We start from the raw sequence: 16247 nt of genomic DNA on the forward strand, positions 1-16247 counted from the left end.
GCAACCTTGGAAAGGGGCCAACTCGGTATTTCTTCTACTTTAAGGGGCTATGCGGGAATCCTGCCACACTTTAGAGAGCCAGTCGGAAAATAACCCCAAAACCACCCATTTTTAACGACCTCACAAACCAATCCGTTGTTGCCCTCCCTACACACACGGGAATAAAAAGAGGAAATTGATCAACTACACAATCAAGAGGTTTTTTTTCTGAATTGTTCAGCGTGTGCTTCGCACCCTTGATCTCTAAAGTGGAAGATTATACCTCTTACCACTCCAACTAAGGGTTGTTGGCCCATCAATCAAGAAGTTTATTTTAGCTCGTGTGTCTTGGTAATATATGTGACCTAGCTAAGCTTTTGCCATCTCTTACAGGTGACCCAACAATTTTGTGTCAATGTAGTACTTTGTGGTTGTATACTGATTATCCTGATTAACTATTCATTATCGGCTGATATAAATCCCCTAAAGGGACATCAAATAAAAGTGGGAAGGGAACTCCTAGCTATACTTGGTTGCTTGGACGATGATACTTATCTTAGTTTATATAATCAATAACGACTCGTATAATCCATCTTCATTATTCATCTTCTAAAATAACTTATCCTACTAAGCATGACTCATCATATTAACCATAGTTTTTTGTCCTCCTTAGCATGTGTGAGCATTTGTTTTGTCCCGATCAATTTGCTTTTATTTTGTCTCACACAACAAACACAAGCTTTGTTTTGTTTTTGTTTTGTTGAACAGATTTGTGTCAAATCTGAATTGATATTTTCATTCCTAAATCGGTAGACATCTTCTGATTTTTTTTTGTGTATCTAACACAAATCTCCATAGTTGTGTTTGTTCACTTATGTGCATCATTATTCTTCTAAGAAAATAATTAGTTATTTTAATGATTTGTAAAGAGATGATTTATACTGATGCAAACTCAGATACTGATGTCTGAAAAAATTAAAGTTATCTCGGGAGAGGACACTCTGGAGATATCTATGTTTAACTCTATTTAATTACCGCTACATCCTCTTGATATAAATCTATTTAACGACTCTCACTGGATGTCAAAAATAAATCAGGCACTAAAGAGAGTTTTAAAGAAAAATTTAGATATGTCTACGGCACACTCAAATTTTGTAATATCAGAGGGTTGATCTTAACAAAAAAAAAAAGATCAGTGTTGGATGGAAGATTCTCTAATATGCCCAAGAGACTTGTGAGACCTATATATCTACCCAAACTTCATTACCTACACTCCTATTAGTAGGGCTAGTGTTCGAAATTGATTTATATTTACATGAAAAGTCATGTGGTCATTATTTTGCTTAACTTCTACTTTTCATGAAAAATATAATTGATGTGAGATCCACATTTCAAATAGGCAGTTGGATGTAAAGGCATCACCATGACTGAAACAGACACCATATCTTTTGTCTCATTACTTGATTGGACTCGCCATCTCTATTGAGTAAATGGAAAAAGAATCTAACTCAAAATAAAAACAAGTAATGAATAAAATCTACTAGTAATGGAACAATTGGTTAACATGTATATTCATACATGTTATGTAAAACAAATATTTTTGTAGTCCCTCAAACGGTGGTTTTAATGTCAACTTCGTTCGACATATTCTAGACATTTAAGATAGAATTAATGGAGATAAGTTAATAAACGACAAATTATTTGTGATCTCTTCAATTGAAGTTTGTTTATAGGTTGGTTTCGACATTCCAACACATTCATAGCATTCTTTCAACAAAAAAAATACATTCTTCGTATTAAAGATACTAAGATAGAGACTCTTTAGCTTAATTGCTTAGTTATGTTTCCTTCAGTAGCCAAGCTACATTACGAAACATATTACAAGGGTTGCATAAAATTCAAATCTGAGACTCTTGAGAACAAACTATATTTTGCTTAAGTTTCACTGCATATCTGGCCATAAAATGAAATGTGAATGAAGTCCTCTCCTCTATTTAAACAAGAGTAGCTTAAAAGGTCAAAAAGTATACTCAAGCTGCCTCTTAAGACTCCCACTTGAACCGTATGGGAGAAATATAAAAGTTTATCTCTCCTCTCACATGTTCAGTCACGTGGATGCGATTTAAGTGGGAGTCTCCATACATGGGTTGTGTAACCTTGTTGGTTAAAGATTGAGTTGATGCTTCATTTAACTTATGAGTTGAAATCTAAAATCACCATAGCCATCACTGTAACCAGAAAGAATAGAGGCTACCATCTGTGCCCTAACACCAAGAGTCCAAGATCCACCTTACCAGCATACCTAAGCATTGGCCATTGGCACATGGTGGGTCTATTGAGACACAAAGAACGTGCACAGAAAAAATCCAATTAACAGATGCCTGTTTTAGGGTCTCTATTTGATTTACTTTTCCCTCCTCCATTTCCATCTCTCTCTCTCTCTCTCTCTCTCTAACATTCAAGATCTCATTCTTTAATTCTTTCTTCCTTCAAGTGGGTACCATTCAAAAACCTCTAATTAGAAAAAGTAAACTGTTCCTTCCTCTGTTTCTACCTACCAGATCTCTCTATCTTTCTCTCTCTCTCTCTCTCTCTCTCTCTCTCTCTCTCTCTCTCTCTCTCTCTCTCTCTCATGGTTTCTCTTCTACATTCTTCCCCAAACCATTAGTTTCTCATTCTCTCTCTCTTTCTCTCTCTCTCTAACTTCAATTACAACAACAAAGAATGAATTCCCGAACAGTCAAACCATCATCAAGGCCTTCAAAACCATCAATTGCACCACCACCACCACCATCATCAACAAGATCCTCATTTTCTCTCTCATCCCATCTTGCTATGGTTGAGCTTAAACAAAAAATCCTTACCTCCATTTCTAAACTCTCTGATCGAGACACCCATCAGATTGCAGTTGAAGACCTTGAAAACTTAATCCAAACCCTCTCTCCAGAAGGTGTTTCTGTTCTTCTCAATTGCCTTTATGAATCCTCAACTGATCCAAAACCCACTGTGAAGAAAGAATCATTACGTCTTCTTGGTTTTGTTTCTACTTCTCATACCAATTCCACATCTACCCATCTCACTAAAATTATTACCCACATTGTCAAAAGGCTTAAAGATCCTGATTCAAGTGTTAGGGATTCTTGCCGTGATACTATTGGAACATTATCTTCTCTGTACCTGAAGAACAACAACAATGGGGAAAGTGGGAATCTTGGGTCTGTTTTATCTTTATTTGTTAAGCCTTTATTTGAAGCAATGGGTGAGCAGAATAAGGTTGTTCAAGCTAGTTCAGCTTTATCAATGGCTAGGATGGTTGAATGTTCTGTTGATATGCCTGTTAATGTGTTACAGAAGCTTTGCCCTAGAATTTGCAAATTTTTGAGCAATCAAAATTTCCTTTCTAAAGCTTCACTCTTATCTGTTGTGGCTAGCTTATCTAAGGTTTGCTCTTTTCCATATTGTCTTAAGTTAAATTTATCCCATTTTCGACAATTTCCGAGTTCTGCATTGTGTTTGTTTAGTTGAAGTTTGGGGGATTTTAGATTCTTATACAGTTGATTTAAATTTATCTTTTTGAGATTTATTCTAGTACATTGGAAAGTTGATTGGGTGATTCAAATATTATTAGTATACCACTATTACTGTCGTTTGCGCTTCTATTGTATAGATTAGATTATCAGTCAAGGAGTTTCTATGTTCCGTATCAGATGATTACTGTATATGCTTAGGGTGTAGACCAAGTACTTGTAGTTTTGGGATCACAATTGTATGCATCTATACAATTGTTTCTTCAAATACCTAGTTACCATGTCGACCAAAATAAGTTGAATGGAAAAGGGTTATTCTTGTTGCTAGTATCTTCCCTTACTATTCATGAGATCATGGTTGGCAATTTCTCGTCTTGAAATAGAATTTCATTGGGTGCCTTGATGGTCTGATTGATGATAACCTACTTACCTACAGAGTGAAATTGTTGCAGGTAGGAGCAATTGCACCACAAAGCTTGCCAAATTTGCTGCAAAGTATACATGAATGCCTTGACAGTAGTGAGTGGTCAACACGTAAAGCTGCAGCTGACACATTGATTTCCTTAGCTACAAACTCCAGCCATTTGGTTAAGGATGGAACCTCTTCAACCATGGACAAACTTGAGGCTTGCCGCTTTGACAAGGTATATTGGTTTATTTGTTTGTTTATGATGGATGTTGGGTTTTCCGTTTTATATACAATAGTCTTCTTAACTGTCTAAATTGTATTCCTGGGCTAACACTCTTGTTTACAAGAGAAAACTTATTCAAAGGCTTTTTGTTGAAGATCTTCGATCCTTATGCAAACTAGTGTCTCACTCTTCCTAGCCTTGGTAACTAATACATTAACATGCAACCTGTACATTTATACCGTCTTGATCATGGGATAGCCAGCACGAAACTGCCAACAATTTCTTGGTCAGTTGGTTGTGCATCTACTCCGAAAACCCGGAGTCCCATATTCGATTCAAGGTGGAGGTGTAATCCATCATTTATTGACTCGGTGTTAAAAGGGTATAAAAAAAAGTAAGTAGGAATAGGCTTTCATGCCCCTAGGATATAAAAAAAAAGTAAAGGTAGGAATAGCCTCAAGTGTCTCTATATGGTCTTTAGGGTCCGAGATGTCTTTAGTGATGGTAGTTATCGGGCTTATTCAATTCATGTTTTTATTCATAATGTATTCATACCATATTTAACGTAATGACTCTTGGAGTCCATATAAAAAGTAAACCAGCATGAAAGTGGCTTTGGTAACAACAATCAATAAAGTACCCTTGCGCCAATCCTGATTTTATGATGTTCAGGGTGACATGAGAAATGATGGTGTTTGAACTTACAAATAAATTACCTGCTCTCTTAGTCTCTTGGAGTAGTTGAAGATGTTCACTTTTAACTTTTAAGGAGTGTTTTCAGTCCCTTACAGATTTCCATCACCTCTATTTATTGCCATTTTCATTTTGAGCTTCGCCCTTATTTAGAGCTCTCTTAAATATGAACATGTTTTGTTGTTTGACAAATTTTGAACAGAGCCTTACCTACCTCCTCATTGGCTTAGTGTGACTTGTTTATTTAGAAACTATCTGACTTTAGTTTCTTCTCAGGTAAAGCCTGTTAGAGATAGCATGACAGAAGCACTGCAGCTGTGGAAGACGATTTCAGAGAACAAAGATGATGTGACTCCAGATGACTCCAATCCTGAGACCAAAGGTTGGTTCATAGCAACATATGTAATTTGGAAAGAGAATATAATCATATCACTATTCTGACCATTAACTTGGCTCGCCCATGAAAATTTCAGACGGAAAAGGTTCAGAACCAAGAGAGACAGACATTTCAGACCAAAAGAAAACAAATCCTGATGAAATAAGCTTGGCGTCGACGATTGATGCAGCAAATGTTTCTTCACCTGCAGATGATTCTCCTGGCAAAGATAAGGATAATAGCTTAAAAGATGAAAAGGCTGGACTTCGGAAAAAGAAGGCGCCTGCTTTATCTGACAAAGAGATAAACCCAGAATTTTTCCAAAAGTTTGAGACGGGAGCTTCGTATGACTTGGCTACAGAAGTAGCTGTCCCGAGCAGGTGTCTCCACTCATCCATATCACAAAGTGAGGAAGAATCAGAGCCGAAGTATACGGATTATGTGGGCAAATCGAACCACAATGAAAAGAGCGAGTCAGATGATATTCCCAAGTCGGAGGAAGGAGCTGCATTTATGCTTCATAAGAATCAATTATATGATTTTGCATGTAATAAGTGGGACTTACAGAGATCATCGAGGAGTAAAAATTCAAATATACAAGCTGGGGATGCTGATTCTAGAGTTGAAGTTAATAGGAGGGAAGACTCCTATAGTGGTCGTTTTGGTTTCCCTAAAAACGAATATCTGATGGAAGGTTCAAACAGTAATGTAAACTGGGGAGCAATACAGAGACAGTTATCACAAATGGAGAGACAACAATCTCATCTCATGAACATGTTACAGGTCTGTTGATTTGCTTGTCCATAAGTAGTCCGCTTCTTGAACTGTTTTTGCTAGCTAATATATTCCAAAATAGCAGGACTTCATGGGAGGTTCACATGACAGCATGATAACTTTGGAAAACAGAGTAAGAGGCCTCGAGAGAATTATAGAAGATATGGCTCAGGATTTTGCTGCATCTTCAGGAAGAAGGGCCAACAAGTTCTTTACAGGATTTGAGGGGTCCTCTGGTAGGGCATTTGGCAAATATAACGCCCTTCCTTTTTCAGAGAGGTACCACCAATCCGATGGTCTTGTTTCAGGAATGAGGGGAGGAGACCCACATTGGAGATCCGATGTTTCTGAAACGCGGGATTCTTATTCTTACAGTGCTCCAAGAAACGGACTTTTGGGGTCTAGACGGGCCTTAGGTGGAAGATCACCTATATCAGAAAACAACGGTGATCAAATTGGAAACCGGAGAGCTTGGGACAAGGGACCAAGTTTTGTTAGGCTTGGGGAGGGCCCCTCTGCAAGAAGTGTATGGCAAGCTTCAAAAGACGAGGCAACGTTAGAAGCCATTCGTGTAGCTGGAGAAGAAGACGGAACATCTCGACCCACAAGACAAGTGGAAAAAGAACTAATTGGTGAAGCAATGGGAGATGAAAGTGCAGGTCAAGACCGGCGATCAATCTGGGCTTTTTGGAGTAATGCAATGGATGCATTACGTACGGACGATATTGATTTGGCATATTCTGAAGTTTTGTCTTCGGACGATGATCATTTACTTGTGAAGCTGATGAATAGAACTAGTCCAGTGTTGGATCAGCTTTCTGACGAAACAGCGAATGAGATTTTGCATCCCATTTCACAGTTTCTGCTTCAGCAGAACTTGTTCGATGTCGGTTTCTCTTGGATTCAGCAGGTATTGAGACATTCATTCAAATACATTTGATATGTTAATCTAGTAACCATTATCTGGAACTTACTGGTTATTGCCTTTTGACATTGAAATACGCAGTTGGCTGATTTGGTGACTGAGAATGGGTCTGAGATCTTTAACATTCCCTTACAACACAAACGGCAGATTTTGTCGAATCTACATGAAGCTTCAGCAACTATAAACCCACCTGAGGACTGGGAAGGCGTAGCACCAGATGAACTTATGTTGCAGTTGGCAGCAGGTTGGAGAATCAATTTGCAGCAGTTTCAGTAGTATTTGTACTAAGAGTGGACAAAAAAAGCTATACACTTCAGTTCATGGGGGGAATGTTTGTACTACTTTTTTCTTTGGGAAATGCCAAGTATATAAAAGATCTTGACTTAATATGTGAAATGATGACTCACTCTGGTAAAAGAACGACCCATAAACTTTGAGTTCTTTTTCTTTGCGCGAAAATGAGTCATCATACCACAAATTAAGTCAAAATCTTTTGTGCACATAACACTCCCGTTCTCCTTTTACGGAGAGAAAAGATAAACGATATAAAAGTTTTATATGTAAATTTAAAAGATGTGGAGGGTGATAGATCTTGATCTCGGAGTACATAGAAAAGAGAATCAAAATCCCAGAGTGTACAAATTGCTAATAGATTCTACCTTGTGTTAAGCTATCAATGAATATCAGGTTACCTTAATATCTTATTGATGCTTGTTCTTTTCTGGTATTTGCTCGAATAATCTCCATCGGAAGAACCCAAGAGATGATAATCATGCCCTTATCCATGAAATACAAAACTATGATCATAAGATTCATAACATGACAGTCTAGTCTTTGACATTCAAAAAGTATCCAAGCGAAGTAGCAGTTCATTAGAAACTTGAACAATTACAGGAAAAGAAACCAAGAAACTTATATATACATTTTTTGGCTCCAAAAACTTATCTCAGACGAGGCATTACAATTTAGAAGAAGCAAAGATGAAAAAGAAAAACTTCAATCCTATTTTCAACACGGCAACTACTGGGATATCATGAATCGTAACAGGAGGCAATGTCCACCAGGGAGCTCACCAATTTGTCAAACATATAAGATTGAACGAACTATCGATTCGACTTCACAGTGCCGATTCTTGGACAGAAAGAAACTTGTAGGCTCCTCCAGATCAATATGAAATGTCCCCAACAAAATTAGTGTTCAGTGTCTTCTTTCATTACCTCTTCTTACTTGGCTGCGTACCAGTTTTTAGCACATTTCGCATCGACAGATAGGTCTACTTTGAGAAAGTTGGTTCCGTAGAAGGGTTTTGACATGCACTCGACAACTATATCCTTGGCCTCTTCGGATGACTCTGTTGGACCTTCCAGAATTACTTCATCATGAACCTGTTCATGTATTAATGGTCAATTTTCGATCTAAATTCATAATGCCCAGTATGTTTCTGTGTTCTTATCAAGATTTAAATGTTTCTTAATAGAAAGAAAACAAGTTTTGTAACAGAAAACAGACGAACTCCACCTGCAAAAGCAGCCTCCACCCCAGCTCTTTCAGACGAGGATTTCTCGATATTTCTAGCATGGCACACATAGCCACATCAGCAGCACTACCCTGTCATTTTAACAACACAAATGCTCAATTTGATAAGGTGACTCGATAGTTATGTTTAAATTTTTTTACATGTATAGTATCTGGTGATTTGGAATCAATTCGGTTCGTAGATATCAGAGTCCAAAGCAGTTGGATTCTCAAACTGTCAGCCAGATGGTGGTATGCCGTTTTCAGGTTTCACGAAAACACTTCACTGCTAGAGGAAATATAAATTCCTTTAAGAGTATATCAGTTTTGGAAAGCTTTTGACTTAACGGTTGAATTTCATAACCTAAACAATTTTGGCTTCGCATAAAATTGAAATGAGCTCAAACTAATATGACTTCAACATTCAAATTAACATCCCCTCCCCGAGACAGCAAATTTAGAAATTCAAAAGATCATCATGCTAGGAGATAACCATAGAAATACCTGAACAGGAGTATTAATAGCTGCTCGCTCAATATGACCCCTATGAGCATTAGAAGCATTAGCCATTGACGGGAAGCAACGTGCTCGACCTAACAGTGTATGTACACGGTGCTCTCTAGTAGCTTCTTTCTTGCGCTCTTCCTGCCAAGACAAAACTTCTTGCCTCTGCTTATACCAGAGATCAACTGTTTTCTTAGCTTCCTTAACAGAAACCTGGTGAGAGAATGCAGTAAAAAGAGAACTGATATCAATTATTTTAGTTAGATTAAGATTGTAAAATCGGCCGACTGACTTCGTTAGTGCAGCAAAATATACCTTCCAGTCCCGAGCTAACCCAACTGGAGTTTTGCCATAAGCAATTGAAAAGTTAAGCATTTTCGCCTTCCTCCTCTCCGAAGCAAAAGCATCCTAGAATTTCATTATATCAAACATACTTAGAATTATTCAAAGGATACAGTTATCATTATTCTAATTGAAGTCATTAAAGTTGCAATATTAAGCTATACTATTCTTCAAATAAACCCATAACTGCACCTCTCTTCTATCTATTTCACCATATCTTTTTCCCAGAAAAGAGATCATTTCCCGTATCAATGGCAGTACCATTTCTTGGTACTTAAGTGCAAAAGGAATTGGACCAGTTATTACCTTCAGTAGAGGAACTGGGGGTTTTTCTTCACCAGGCTGAGGGTGCCACTCAAGCACCACTTGCTTTTTGTCCACAGCTTCACGGATATGTGGATACATATTCATTGCAGTTCTTGAATGAAAATCTCCACCGGCTTTAAAGGCATCTAACATGCTTTTACAATTTGCAAGATGTGCCAAGATTCTAAGCTCCAACTGTAATTTAGAAAAAAAAAAGTTTAATCCAAGATAAACCACGAATTTACAAATATAACAACGAACGAAGAGTCAGTCAGTCACCTGTCCATAATCAGCAACTATAAGGGAGTTTCCAGGTGCGGCAATAAATGCCTGGCGGATCTTGTATCTGTCTTTCTCCAATGCAGGTTGATTCTGATTTAACAAAAGATCGTAAACTTCGTAGCTATGTTTGAAAAATAGATGAGAAAAATTGGACTTTTTTTTGTTTTAGGATTGACAGAAATAGTAAAAAATTGGTTAAGAAGAATTAGAGAATAAGATTGCACGTAGAAAAAAAAAAGAACTAGTACAATTTACAGGATTGAGATAACATTGGTGATGGAGACATGTACTAACCTGCAAATTCGGTCTCCTTGCTGATAAGCGACCAGTCTCAGTGTTGATATTTAAAGAGCAATGGATGCGCCCGTCTTTGCCAGATATATCACTACTCTGTAGACGTTCAAAAAGAAAACAAGAAATGCTTAATCAGTTAAAAAAACAATACGACAAACTAAGTAGTTGTATGCTTCAAGTTAGAAAACTCCAACCTGGAAGACTGATCAGGTGAAGCTACATGGATGCAGATGCATAGACAGATCATGGTAAAAAACGGTTTCACTCAAGTATAAATAATATATGCCAAGTACACTACATCATACTATCGCAGGTTTTACCTGCAAGGGTAGAATGAAGTTTGATATCAAAGAGTCAATTGAGCAAACTTCACATAAAGCAGCAACTGCATGGCAGGCTTCTCTGCCTTCTTTGCCGCCTCCAAATGCGGCATAAGCTGTTCCATAGGAAGAAGTGTCTATCTCCTCACTCCCTATAGGATCACAAGCATCATCACTCCAATCATATTCTGAGGAAACCTTGCCTGCAAGAACCTTTAGAACATCTCCACTAACTGAGGGCCAACCAGTAGCTGTAAACATTTCTGTTTCTATTGGATTCCCAATTTTACGAAGTGTAATATTGCGAAATTTTGTGGCAACTTTTTTGCCTTCTTCAATCACTTTATCAACATTGGGCACTTTAAAAATCTTTTCTTCGGGAAGCGCTTCTGTTTCGTCCTTCCTGTCAAAATGCAAACAAATGGGATGTAACTAAATTTATTCCAACCATTGAAAGCATCCAACCCTGACAAAATTGACTTGAAATAAACAACTTTTGAGTCTTGGCTTCCAACTTTTTTTTTTTTTTTGGTTGAACAGTCTTGGCTTCCAACTTGAAACATCGAATGTAACGTTAACAGGGTTAGAAGCTCCAATAAGAGGCTTTGTAAGATGATTTCTTGGTGCCAAGACCAATCAGTTTTTTTTTTTTGCATTGTTGTCAAAAATTGTGTTTATACTTATATTTAATCACATCATGGGTCTTTAGATATACCTGTTGACCATGCCACCAAAAAAGAGTTGTCGTAGTTGTGTATCACTGCCTACATTCATGTATAAAGCGTCGCGGCAATGCCTAGCTGCCCAGTTACGAAATCTATTTCCTGCAACTCCTTGTTCTACAATAGCCACCTTCTCGACATCTGCAAGATATGCTCGATCTACAAGCATCCCCTCTGTTTCCATTTTGACTAAGATCTCCCCAAATGGTCTCCAATATTCCTCATAAAAGTCAAACATGGAACCCCTACGACACCCATCAAGAATCCAATCCATTGAAATTAACTTGGCTTTCAAGCTCTCAAAAAGCTTTAGGGTGCTAATTGAGTCTAACGCAGAATAACAAATCCATGGTATCCGTTCTTCCCTTTGAAGTTCTTCAACTGGAGCAATGGTGATGATCTTACCCTCAGATCCATCTTTTTTAAGCTTTCGCTTCCCAAAGATGGTCTTCATTGATGTCTTGCCAATCAAATCTCCTACTATGGACTTCACCTCTTTTTTTTCTTGACCTGTCACAGAATGACCCTCTGTTTTCTTTTTCTTGACCCCAGACATGACCTTTGGGTCACTTGTAAGAGCTTCAAGAGAATATCCACCTTCAAGCCGTCTAGAAGAATCCCAAAGGCGTGCCATATGCATTGTGTCACCATGAAATCCTGACATCTTAAGCCCGTAATTCTCTATAATATGACTATCAAAACTATAGTTGTGCCAAACCTGCAAAAATGAAAAGATGCATTTATTCATTATCATTATTAGTGAAGAAAAAACCGCTAAGCTAGCTAGAGGCAACAGTACCTTTTTAATTGATGGGTCTTCGAAGAAAGGAGCAAATTCCATAAGTATATCCTTCCCACCACCATCTAAAACATCCACCCAGATACAAGATTTCCCGTTACCGAAATCTACTCCATCACCAGAAAAGATGCTGAAACATATTACATCTCCATGATCAACAGGAGTCTGTTGCCTAACATCAATCTCAGCAACCTGTAAGGATGAAGATATTAGACGAAAAACACATTCAACCTCGAAGGATGAAGATGTTAGCGATAATTAGATACAATAATAAAACATGCCTCTGTATCACATCCATGGACAAGATGCCTGTACTTTGTTGTAAGCGATTTCACAATTTCCTTTGCCATTGAGACATTGTCAACTACAAGAACATTTTCATATATGCGGCTTAACCTCTTTGATTGCTCTGATTGACGAATAATACTTTCTTCGCCAGCTTTTAGTGGTTCAATACGAGTTTCATTTAAGTCAGATATGATATTAGTTTTGTCATTTGAGGAATCACTGCCAGTTGCAACAGTAGGTCTATTTCGAGGTAATTCTGACCGCTTCTGCTCACTTAATTCCCATACCTTTCCTGCCAAGAACTCATTAGAATAGGAAGCTTTCGCCGCCTTCTGTATCAAGGATGATTCTGATTGAGTTAACTGAATAGGTTTTGCATTATACTTCTTACTACCCGCATAACCATTGTGGCTTCTCAAGCGCGGTTCGTTGATAGTCATTTGTGAAGCATGGTCTTGACTAATACTACGAGATGCTCCGCCACTATTGGTCTTCGCTAATGAACCATGATCCTTTAAGGTTCCTAGATTACCGCCTGCATATTGTTTGTCATGTCTTCGTAAAACATCTTCAATAGCAATATTCTCCAACTTCGTTGTAGTAGGAACATTCAGCAACACTGTCGAGCTACCATGATCCTTTCTTTCCTTTTCTTGTTTCATTTTTATGGTTTCTTCAACCCAGCGATTTTTACTTTTCTGAATTTCAGTAAAAGCACCTGAAGGACTTTCAAAATTGGTGGCCCTAGAAAGTGGAATATCTTCCAAATCTCTTTCCAGTTGTTCATGGTAGCATCTGTCTATTACTGTCTTTTCTTCTTCTGCAATTTTCAAACTTAGTGATCCGCCTGAAGCAATCTTCCCTCCTAAAGCTGGTCTAGGATCAATATAGTCAGGGAACATCCGAGCTGATGATCGACAAGGATTATTTTGCTCCACCATCACAACCAACTTGGGCCTTGATACAGGCGAAAAGTAGGGTTGTCTTCTATCAATCATATACGTTCCATCCTCAGTGGAGAATGGTCTATTGCAAGTAGTTGAACCTCGTTTGCAAAGAAATGAACTTCTCAACATAGTAGCAGTAGAACGAGGGCTATTCGTGTATGGAAGAAGGTGAAGATTCCTCCTGGCATAAAATATAACATCAAAGCAAAACAACAAAAAAAGGGAGTAAGAAAAAGATGAACGCGAAGGCTTCCGAAACTTATATGGAGTACCAAAAATGCAACAAGCACTTCTAAGAAAAAAGCAAAATCAATGAATACATACTACAATTTACAGCTACTATTAACAACCCCATCGAAAAAATTATTCCACCAAATGATTATTTCCACTAATACCTCAATAAACTAACATCTCCAGTCCAGAAAGAATCTTCACACAACAAAAAGCCATATTTTCAATGATTCTAATGTGAAAGTTAGAAATAAAAATTGATTTTTTACTTGCGCATCAACTACCCATAACTCATTTCAATCCAAAAACAACAACTGGTATATGAAAACCCACATTCAAATACTTGGAAGGAAGTCATTAAACTAGTAGAAAATAAACAAAATAGACATTATTTCAAAGATTACACACTACAAATGAAAGGGTATCTGAAAAAATTGCATAAAATAGGAAATGAAAAGCAGAAGAGGGGTGAGAGATGAAACCTTTGGAAGAAGGAAGAAGGAGATGATGGATGAGAAGACGAAGAAGTCATAATCGAAGAAGACCTGGAAGGTAACCAAAGGGAAGAAGAAGAACATGGCTTGAAAGGGTTTCTTTGAGAGGAAACCCCCATTGCCATAGCTTCTGCAACTCTCCCCAGCTTAGTAGAAGAAGAAGAAATACAAGAATGAGCCGTCTTAATGAGATATTGTGTCAGTTCCGTAAATACGATGATGTTTAAGGGATTATTCCGGCATGGAAGAAGACTGGTATTATTTCTCTGATGATGGAGCAGAGCTGAGCATCCCGTGAGTAGAAAGAGAGAGAGAGAGAGAGAGAGAGAGAGAGAGAGAGAGAGAGATGAGTTGTTAAAGGTTGAAGGCGTAAAGTCTAAAACCCTTCTTCTTCTACTTCTTCTCTTCTTCAAAAACCTCACACAGACCACAATTATATGGTTGTCAATGCGACCTGTTTTCCGGGTTTTATTAGTATTATATTTCTGTATACCTTTTTGTTAATGCTGCATCTGTAAAGCAGCCAAAATACAAAATTATACTTATATATTTTTTTGAACCCTAAAACTACTTTATTTATACCAATTCAACAATTAATAAACCATGGGTTCCACTTACGGGTGGGTTTTTGGCCCGGAAACTCGAAACCCGCCCACAACCATCCGAGTCTGAAGGGTCTGTGGTCGTCTGATGCCTGAATCGGTTCGTCTATACCCGTTTGATGCATGAATCCGTCTGTCCGACCGAATCCGTCCATACACGTCTGTTTATCCTACTTGTTATACCTGCTCGCCTACATGATTGATTTTAAGCTTTTAGATCTATCTGTAAGGGTAGCTACAACAATTAGGTTCCAAGAGTAAAAATATGTAACCCTAGAAATCACTTTTCTTAATCTTGTCTTCGCCTCTCTACTTCTCTAGTGTCTCTCTCTCCAAAATCTCAATAGCTCACAAGTAACCTTGGAATCCGCAATACGCCTATCGTTATCCATGAGAAGAAGAATAGAACTGATCGTTATCCATGAGAAATCTCAATGATTATCTTTTAATTTTGTATTCATTTACTTTTTGGAATTATTAAGTGGGAGTTTAGAAAGTTGTATTTAGCTACTAAACAGTTTTAATTTCGAATAAAATTTTCTTTATTTGTTCATTAGTGAACGGTGTCTGACCAACCGATACCCGGTTGTCCGACTATCAAAACAGTCACGGACAAGCACTTTGTTGGAGAAAAATCTGAAATGTCCGCCCCTTTTGTCCGAATATCCGAGTGGACACTTAAGACTTGTGCCCGTTCCGCCTGGACTGGTTGAGTTAGTGTCTGTTTTCCGTCCGTCCATACCGATTCCATCCCTAGTTCCACCTCCTATGGAAATTGAACTTGGGACCTCCATGATTTTAAAGTTGTGTCAACACAAGCAATCACTTGACAACCAAGTGTCGACGCTTCCATAAGAATTAACACATGAGATTTTTGAGACGCGGAGTTAGTGTCAATCTACTACCCCAAGGTGGACAAAACTATAAAAATATGATGGTAAGAACTTTGAAGTCGGTAAAAAAACTATTTGTTGACCTAACTGTGAAAAAGTAAATTTTTCAGTATAATTTTTGCGTCACAGTCGGTTTTACTAAAGGAGGTGGGTTGTGGGTCCAAAATCATAGGGTCAGTGGGTCAAAGGCCCAACGGTAATTTGAAATGGGATATAAGTCTTCTAGGAGTAATTTATTTCCCTAACCCTTTTATTCTATCATAATACCTAACCTATCCTCTAGTTAAAAAAAACGCCCAATAGATGTTCCTAACGATGAAGATTTTCGTTGGTGTCATTCTTTCGAAATTTTTGTTCAAAACTGCCTTGTTTCTATCCAATTTTTCGATCAATTTTGATGTTTTTTTTTTATTTCAAAAGAACGACAACAACGAAAATCTTCATCGTTGAAAGTAATTGGTCAAAATCATCATCCTTAAAAGCATTTATCTGCCAAAATTTTGGGTCGTTAACAAAAACAACGAAATAAATTTGATCTGAGTTGAATCACCATAAAATAGTTTATCTTACATTTAAAATTGTCACGTAGAGTCCAATGATTTTTGATAGTTTGATTCATGAAAGTCAACCTCTTTCATTAATGAAATTTCTTGAATATCAAACTTCTCCATTAGTGGAGCATCATGAATGTCAACTTTTTTTCATGGGTGTTAAAATAATGAACTCTTTAAATGGTGCCTTAACCTTTAGTGTTTGTGATAAGTGGCTGTTATAAGTAATGGTGGTAGGTTATTGGCAGTGG

At 37.7% G+C, this 16247-nt stretch overlaps 2 protein-coding genes across 3 annotated transcripts; one reads left to right on the plus strand and one right to left on the minus strand.

The window, feature by feature from the left end:
• The first annotated feature begins 1934 nt into the window (after positions 1-1934).
• LOC147542280 (microtubule-associated protein TORTIFOLIA1-like) lies at positions 1935-7603 on the plus strand. Its single transcript, XM_086634887.1, has 6 exons — positions 1935-3420; positions 3959-4150; positions 5108-5213; positions 5305-5990; positions 6067-6891; positions 6988-7603. The coding sequence occupies exons 1-6, from the start codon at positions 2704-2706 to the stop codon at positions 7180-7182; spliced, it is 2721 nt and encodes a 906-aa protein (XP_086491013.1). The 5' UTR covers positions 1935-2703; the 3' UTR covers positions 7183-7603.
• Positions 7604-7717: 114 nt separating this feature from the next.
• LOC147542281 (DNA polymerase I B, chloroplastic/mitochondrial-like) lies at positions 7718-14519 on the minus strand. Of its 2 annotated transcripts, none has more exons than XM_086634885.1 (12): positions 13939-14519; positions 12272-13406; positions 11991-12182; positions 11185-11909; positions 10470-10872; positions 10150-10245; positions 9853-9945; positions 9574-9768; positions 9241-9333; positions 8926-9138; positions 8425-8514; positions 7718-8291 (listed from the first exon to the last, which is right to left on the minus strand). In XM_086634885.1, the coding sequence occupies exons 1-12, from the start codon at positions 14073-14075 to the stop codon at positions 8130-8132; spliced, it is 3534 nt and encodes a 1177-aa protein (XP_086491011.1). In that variant the 5' UTR covers positions 14076-14519; the 3' UTR covers positions 7718-8129. The 2 variants fall into 2 exon arrangements, with proteins under 2 accessions (XP_086491011.1, XP_086491012.1); XM_086634886.1 differs by having other exon boundaries at positions 12272-13403; positions 13939-14498.
• Between the last annotated feature and the right edge of the window lie 1728 nt (positions 14520-16247).

This window comes from Eschscholzia californica, unplaced genomic scaffold, assembly GCF_041429995.1.
Source record: "Eschscholzia californica isolate CP2 unplaced genomic scaffold, dmEscCali1.0.p SCAF_4, whole genome shotgun sequence".
Classification (NCBI taxonomy): Eukaryota; Viridiplantae; Streptophyta; class Magnoliopsida; order Ranunculales; family Papaveraceae; genus Eschscholzia; species Eschscholzia californica.

Excerpts from the sequence above, each read along its gene's own strand:
- LOC147542280 (XM_086634887.1), top strand. The coding sequence starts at position 2,704 with ATGAATTCCCGAACAGTCAAACCATCATCAAGGCCTTCAAAACCATCA. Across the intron at positions 4,151-5,107 it reads AGGCTTGCCGCTTTGACAAG|GTAAAGCCTGTTAGAGATAG; the intron begins GTATATTGGTTT and ends GTTTCTTCTCAG. Across the intron at positions 5,991-6,066 it reads ATCTCATGAACATGTTACAG|GACTTCATGGGAGGTTCACA; the intron begins GTCTGTTGATTT and ends CCAAAATAGCAG.
- LOC147542281 (XM_086634885.1), bottom strand. The coding sequence starts at position 14,075 with ATGGCAATGGGGGTTTCCTCTCAAAGAAACCCTTTCAAGCCATGTTCT. Across the intron at positions 9,769-9,852 it reads TAGTTGCTGATTATGGACAG|TTGGAGCTTAGAATCTTGGC; the intron begins GTGACTGACTGA and ends TCTAAATTACAG. Across the intron at positions 9,139-9,240 it reads GGTTAGCTCGGGACTGGAAG|GTTTCTGTTAAGGAAGCTAA; the intron begins GTATATTTTGCT and ends TTCTCTCACCAG.